General features: G+C 55.4%; 1 protein-coding gene across 1 annotated transcript in view; it reads right to left on the minus strand.

Annotated features, from left to right (window-relative positions):
• Window positions 1-4,371, minus strand: part of Atp2a1 (ATPase sarcoplasmic/endoplasmic reticulum Ca2+ transporting 1) — a 16,070-nt gene extending 11,699 nt beyond the window's left edge. The window contains exons 1-5 of the mRNA XM_090357889.1: window positions 4,156-4,371; window positions 3,825-3,842; window positions 3,278-3,360; window positions 1,756-1,860; window positions 812-950 (exon numbers count right to left, since the gene is read on the minus strand). Coding sequence (XP_090214015.1) covers window positions 812-950; window positions 1,756-1,860; window positions 3,278-3,360; window positions 3,825-3,842; window positions 4,156-4,273 — 463 coding nt within the window. The 5' untranslated portion in view covers window positions 4,274-4,371. The remainder of the gene's footprint in view (window positions 1-811; window positions 951-1,755; window positions 1,861-3,277; window positions 3,361-3,824; window positions 3,843-4,155) is intronic.
• Window positions 4,372-7,219: the final 2,848 nt, after the last annotated feature.

The raw sequence follows: 7,219 nt of genomic DNA on the forward strand, positions 1-7,219 counted from the left end.
ATGGCGCTGACGCCAAACTGTCAGTGAGGCAGGATGGCCTTGTCATGAGACCCTGGGGTCTTCAGCTTGCCTACCCTCCTTCTCCTCCTCTCCCCCCAGGTGGTGACATGCATATCTGATAGAGGGAAGGAAGCCTAGAAAGATTGCTTCACCAAACCAAGAGCCTGGAAACATGGGAAGGCCTGTGCAGGGCAAATATAAAAACCGCTGAAGGGGGCAGAATGCTAGTAATCTTAGCCACCCGGCCCCCACCCCTCCCTGGGCAGGCATTAAGTGTCCCTCCACGGGGGCGGGGCCTCCTTCAGTTCCCTCCTCCCAGTCCCGTGGTCCTGAGCTGGGACCTGAGTTTCCCTTACATGGCCGGGGGCTTGAGCTTCAGCCCCCCTCCTCCCTTCTGCCCTCACTCCTTCCCCTTTAGAGGCCTCAAGGGCACTAAGAGGTCAAGACTGAAAGCTGACCAAGCTTGGGGGTGGGTAGAAGGAGAGGGAAGCCAGGCCCAGAGCTGGTGGAGATGGGGCCATTGGCAGGGACTGGGTTCCACCTGTTGCTTGCAAGTGTTAGGGGAGAGGAGGGGGAGCAGGGGGTCTGCCTGTAGTCTCAGGGACAGGACTGGCTGTTCCTGCTGAAACACGGGAAGGGAGGGGGTGCTGTGGGCCAAATGTCCCCGGGTGACCTCCTGAGGAGTCTGGGAAGGAGACACAGATTCCGCCATCCTCTTGGACACCAGAGTTGGAGCTGACCAGCTTCTCTCTTTTCCCTGGCATCACACCCAAGGCCTCCTATCCTGAACCACACATCGCCACCAACTCACCAGCCACTTCTACAATGTCCCCGGGGACAATGTCCCGAGCCTTGATCCTTTGCACTGACTTGCGGTCAGCTCGGTAGACCTTCCCCATCTCGGGTTCATATTCCTTCAGCGCCTCAATGGCGTTCTCTGCATTGCGCTCCTGAGGGGAGAGTGGTGGAAAGCAGAGTTGGAAGGGTAGGAAGATGTCACCGACAGGTGTATTAGGATAAAAAGAGGAGGCAGGATTACACAGTGGGAGTGTGTGTGTGTGTGTGTGTGTGTGTGAAATCTTTACCTATGGCTAAAATCAGATAAGATGGTTTTGGACAGAGAAGGAAGGGGAATCAGGAAACAAAGGATAAAGAAGAGGGAAATCAAATTAGTCTTTGCTGAATTTTTACTAGGTGCCAGGCACTGTCCTGTTTCACTGGTTCAACTCACATCAGGGTTTTTGTTTGTTAGTTTTGTTGGTCCTGGACTTGAACTCTGGGCCCAGACACTGTCCTTGAGCTTCTTTCTGCTCAAGGCAAGCACTCTACCACTTGAGCCACAGCACCACTCTGGTTTTTGGCAGGTAAGAGCTTTACAGAGTTTCCTGCTCAGGTTGGCTTTGAATCTTGATCCTCAAATCTCAGCCTCCTGAGGAGTTAAGATTATAGGTATGAGCCACCAACGCCTGGCTATTAGTCTATTTTATAGGTGAGGAAACTAAGCCTCCGACACAGAAAGGAGCTTGCTCAGGAACACACAAGCAGCAAGTGCTAGTGGTTCCCAGGTCCCCAGCTTGCTTTAACATTATCCCATGACCTAGCCATGTGAGAGGGTCAGAGGAGGTAGAAAGAGGATGGGGGGGGGGACAGGAAGAAGAGGAGAGGGAGGAGGGAGAGGAAGAAGAGGAGGAGGAGAGACTACAGTGGGGGGGGGGAGGGCTGGGTGTTGGGATAGGAAAAATGATCAAAGCTAACCTGCCAAACCCCCACAATGGCATTGGCAATGAGGATCAAGAGGATGACAAAGGGTTCCACAAAGGCTGTGATGGTCTCTTCTCCTTCCTCGAACCAAGCCAGCACCTGAGGAGCAGAGCAAGGGAGAATAACAGGTCATGAGGACCTCCCCCCAAAAATGGGTAAAGAAAGAGTTCCAGACATGATTGCGGATGGAGTATGCAGCAGGGAGGGGTGGGGGGGAGGGTGTGTTCAGCCCCACATCTGGGCAAAGCTCTGTACACTGTGGCTCAGAACACACTGCCGCTGGCATGATTCAGCAGGAATCGGTTCGGCACATGTACAACTTTGGCATTAACTGGGAATGCTTTCAGGTTTCTCTGACTTAAAAGTAAAGCTCTGGGACACGTAGGCCAAAACCCCACGGCCACATCCATCCCACTATCACTCAAGAACCCAAGCCGATCGTTAGAACTCAGTGGTCCTCATGGGCCCCTAGTCCAACCACAGCCCTCCCCCACAGTCCTCCCCCACCACCAAGGCTGAGAAGCTCTGATTTCACGAGGGAGCAAGAGCAGAGGATAGGGTTACGGGGCCTCCCGTACACACCCCGCCCCAGCTGTTGTCACTGCCAGGCAACAGCCACAGGCAAATGTCAAGGAGCAAATCTGAGAAGGGAGAAGGGAAGCCCTGCCAAATTGTACTCAGGGGCAGTCAGAACCTCCATGAAGGAGACCAAGAGATAGGGAAGCAATGTTTGCCTCCAGTGTCTTATCTTCCACTTGGACTAAGAAATAAGATGTCAAGGGAATTCCAAACTGAAGGATGGGCTGTTGGGATGATGGGTGCCAGGAGTCGCCAGTGAGGGTTGTGGACACTGAAGGCTGAGTCCCTAGGAGAGGTAGCCAAGGCTGTGAGGGCCTGAGGAAGGGTCAGGAATGAGTTAGGCTGGGCTGGTAAACAAGCAGGACTCCAAGTTACAACCCTAATGGGGGAGAAGGAGAAGGGGGAACCTAGCTAGACAGGTAAAGAGCCAGGCATCAGGGCACATTTGCAGTCAACTGAGCACCAGGAGAGCTTTCCCGCTTCTGGGAGTGACTTTTTTCTCTCAACCAATCAGCATTAGAGACCTGGGAGGGCGGGGCAAAGATGCCAGAATGCTGAGGATTGGTGGAGTTGGAGAGGTGCAGGGCATGCTGGGAGTGGTAGTGACCAGAATGTCGCAGCCTGTGAGTTCCAGCTGCAGCCAGGCACTTGGGGGGTAACCCGAGCCCTCGAAGCCCTTGAAGCTGTGAGGGTGGCTTAGCTTCAGTGTTTTGGCTGAGAACACCCCTAAAGCTTAAAATAAAGCCTGCCTGCAGGGTGTGGGGGAGGACTGGAATCAGAGCCCCACCTTCCCCAGCTCTGGCCTGGAAATTAGGATGCTGAGGGCTTGGACTAGGGGGTCCTGGGATGGTGATGGCTGTGAGCAGGCCCCTAAGCCCCCTCATCCCAGCCAGTCCTGGCCTCCCCCCTCCACACACACACACACACACACACTTACGAAGGAAATGCAAGCAGCCAGGAGAAGAATCCGCACCAAGAGATCTTCAAACTGCTCTACTACCAGTTCCCACAGGGATTTCCCTGGGGGAGAGGCAAGGGCAGGGAACCCGAGGTTAAGATCTGAAGGAGGAAGGTCTGAGACTGCATGTAGGTTGGGGTCCAGGGGCGAGAGTGCTCTGAATCCCTAGGGTGATAGGACAGGCTAGCTCAGGACAACAGAGCTGCAAAGCATCCTAATGTCTTTAAAGTGGAGAACAGAGCAGTTGTTCAAGGGTGGAACACTTCAAGGTGAAAAGGCCTGGAGACTCCAGCCCCCAAACTTCCAATCTGGGGGAAAGACATCGACTTTATTTTTCTTTCTCCCCAAAGCTGAGGACCAAAATCAGGGCGTTGCACTTGCCTGGCAAATGCTCTTCCACTGAGTTAAATCCCTATCCCCACAAGATGTAGCCTTTGATGAAGAGGGATAGGACCTACAGCCAGAAAGCAGGTAAGGGAGAGTGGTGAAGACAGAAGGGAGAGTTAGTGAGAAGTCAGTAACTTACCTTCCTCAGCTGGGAGCTCTACACAAAGAAAAAGAAAAAAAATACTCATTTGGGGTTCCGCTTTATGCCCCCCCCTTTGCACCCAGGACTCTAAAGTGACAGAACCAGGCCACCATCAAAAGGGCACCGCAAGTTCATCAAGGTCACCCCATAAAACCTCCCCCAACTCCAGATCTCAGGACCCCGATTGCTCAGGGTCTTTACCCTGCAATGTGAGACCACGACCCAGCTCTCCCCTAGGACACCATTCAGGGACAGCTCCCTTCTGTGTGTGTGTGTGTGTGTGGGCACAAGAGGGCATTTACCAGCTTGTCCCCAAAGGGATACTTACCATTGGGGCCGTATTTCTCCAGATGTCGTTTCACTTGATCCGGGGTGAGGCCTGTGGTCTCGCTCACCCCAAAATAGGCCAAACATTCCTCTGTGCTTTTGGAGTGTGCAGCCTCCATTGTGCACCCTTCTCGGGGGGCCCAGGGCCGATGTGTTTCTTCCTGGGGCTCTCTCACTTGTGGGGGTCTTCCTCAGCGTATCCACCTGCCTGTCTGGGTTTCTTCCTGTTTATCACCTGCCCCCCCCCTCAGCCTTTTCTTCCTTCCACGAAGCTCTGACCCCCGTCCCACTTCTAGCAGCCGGCCACCCCCCCCAGCCCCCAGCTGGTCCTTATGAGGGAGTGGGGGGGCCAGGTTTCCCCCCTCCCTCAGGTCAGGGATTGGCTGGCTGGGACCCCAGCAGGAGGGGTCAGAAGAGAAAGATATTTCTGCTGACAGAGGGGGAACAGTGGGGCTGCAGCCTGAGATGTCACTCATGAGGGACACAAGGAGGGGGGCAGGGAGAGACTGCTTTCTGTCATCTGCTACTGATGCCTCCCCTAGTTGCCTCAATTTCCCCAGTTGCGTGGAGGTTCTGATTACACGCATGTGCATGCACACACACACACACACACACACACACACACACACACACACACATTTGTGCTTCCCTTGAGCCCTCTGCCACTCTTGGGCCTCACCTTTCTCTCCTCATCCTTCTCCATCTGTCCATCCTCTGCTCGTTTCCATGGTCAATCTCTTCCTTCACCTAGTTTGTTGAAAGAGCTGCAAGGATACTCCAAGCCTTTGGGGAAACCAAAGGGAGTTTATCTTTTTTTTGGGGGGGGGTCAGAGGAAGTGGCTCTAGAGGTACAAGGGGAAGTAGGTAGGGGAGAGGGTCAAGGGGACAGGACAGAAGATGGTAACTCTACCCTAGGGAGGGGTTGCCATAGCCATCAACAAGGGATTTAGTGTCCAGGCCCTGGTGAGCAAAGCCAGGACTGCCTGTCTCTCCCCTAAATTCCCCCCCTCCCCGGCGCTTCAGCTCAGCCTCTGGGAACATCGCCTTCGAGGCCCCCCTCCCAATCCTTAACAGGGAATCCCCCCCGCCAAAGAAAATGGGATACGCAGGCAGCTAGGTAACCCAAGAGGCTACAGAATGTGCTGATGACGATGAAGGATAACTGTCTCAGGATGGGGTGGGGTCACCCCAAGTCATAAGAACAGTCACCTCGTTTCACACAGCACATCCTTTAACCTAAGGGATTTTTGGTCTTCATGCTGTCTGGGCCCTGATGCATTTGTCACCTCAGAACTGGGCCTAGGTGGTGGGTTCACCCCTGAGCCCTGACCCCTGGGATGAAGGATGGGATACCTGGGGCAACTGTTGGTAAAGCAGAGGCTCCAGATGGCAGAGAATGGGGAGGGCACAGGTTGGGGGACCAGGTAGAGGACAAAAGGGAGCTGGAGGAAAGGAGCAGAAAGGCTGGGCGGCCTGGGTCAGAGGGAAGCTAGGGAAACAGAGGGAAAAGAAACAGCAGGGAACTGCCGGGCGGTAGCCAGGTGGGCGGGACCCCGGGCTGGGTGCAAAGCCACAAGTTGCTGCTAAGCGGCTGGGCCTGGTGTCAGCTTCCTCAGAGAAGCAGCTGCTGTGAGGCGCCCTTCCCCACCCTGCTCCAGTGTGGGGGCGTCTTGCTTTCTCCACCAGGGCAGCTGCTGGAGGAGCAGAAGTATACCACGGGGATGGGCACAGGCAGAGAAAGAAGCAGAGGAGAAAAGTTCCATGAGGTAGAGGTCAACAGGACTGTGAGGTTAAGCCTCCTTTCTCTGCCTCCACTCAGACCTTGTTTCCTGCAGTGACCCTACTGGCTTCACCCTCTGGGCCTCCAGTTTCTGGGAGTGGGGGGAGGAAGAAAGGGCATGGCAACCAGATAGGCCTGAAGGCAGGAAAAGAAGCCAGCTTTGGTACCACACCAAGGCTATGAGGCTAAAGGATTCTTCTCCTAGACTTGCGTCTTCTGCCTGGACTTAGGGGAGAGACAGCTTCCTGGGTGAGATGAGGACAAGGCCTTCTTTCCCTCCCCTTTTTCACAGTTCCCACAAAGCCCTCCCCTGAAGCAGAGTCCCGCTGTGACCTGGGAGGGGGCGGTGCTCAGACAATGGGGTCACATCAACAAGCACCCACATTCTCAGGCCCCGGCTGGGCCCCTCTCCAGCAGCACCTGGAGGAAGGGGAGGGACAAGGCCACTGTCCTACAGCAGCAAGAGTGTCCAAACATGGAGAGGGTAGCCCGTGGCAGTGGCGGCAGCTTCAGTGGAGTCAAGATTGTACAGGACAGGGACAGGCTTTGCAGCATGTGGCTGCCAGTGGGGCCTTTTGAGGTTATTCGTTTCTCCCTCCCCTGATGTTCCAGAAGGACAGACTAAGCCAGAGACCGGACCTATGACCAGCCAGGAGCTGCAGAAGGCTCGCCATCCGGGGTACCAGACACTATCCTGGCTCTCATCCTCCTGGGGTCTTATGGCTGCATTGAAGGTGCTTCTCCAGCCTGAGACCAGGGGAGAGATCTGCTTTTGGAGGACAGGAGGACAGGAGGACAGGAGCCTGTCCCATCCTTGATCAGTTCTAGACTTCAATTGAACCATCTCTAAAGCCTCCTGGGCTCCTCCTCCTGGCTGAGCCAGGCCAGTCTGAAACATGGCTGAGGGTCCCCTTGCCCCATCTCTGGAAGGCAAGTCCCTGAAGGCTGGCAGGGTCTGGTGGGGGGGGGGGGGAGACTCAGGGCACCAGTTGCTGCTAGATTAGGAGAGGATCAGGCCTGCCTACTCCAGGGCGCCACAGCCAGCACTGGCTATCTCCCTTCGAGAACACAGCATCCAGGTCTCCAAGTCTCATCCCTCCTCCACCTACCCACCCCCCATCCACTGGGTCAATTCTATCCCCTGTCTCTCAAAGCCAAGGTTTGGGGAGCCCCAGGGATGAGACAGAACAGGGAGAGCCAGCAGGCTTCCCCGGGGCCAGCCCCTAGCCTGAGTGGCCTGTGTGCCCAGCTGTCTCCTGTCCATCTCCCCACAGGACACAGGGCC

This window comes from Megascapheus bottae, chromosome 25 (assembly GCF_031878675.1).
Source record: "Megascapheus bottae isolate mThoBot1 chromosome 25, mThoBot2.hap1, whole genome shotgun sequence".
Lineage (NCBI taxonomy): Eukaryota > Metazoa > Chordata > Mammalia > Rodentia > Geomyidae > Megascapheus > Megascapheus bottae.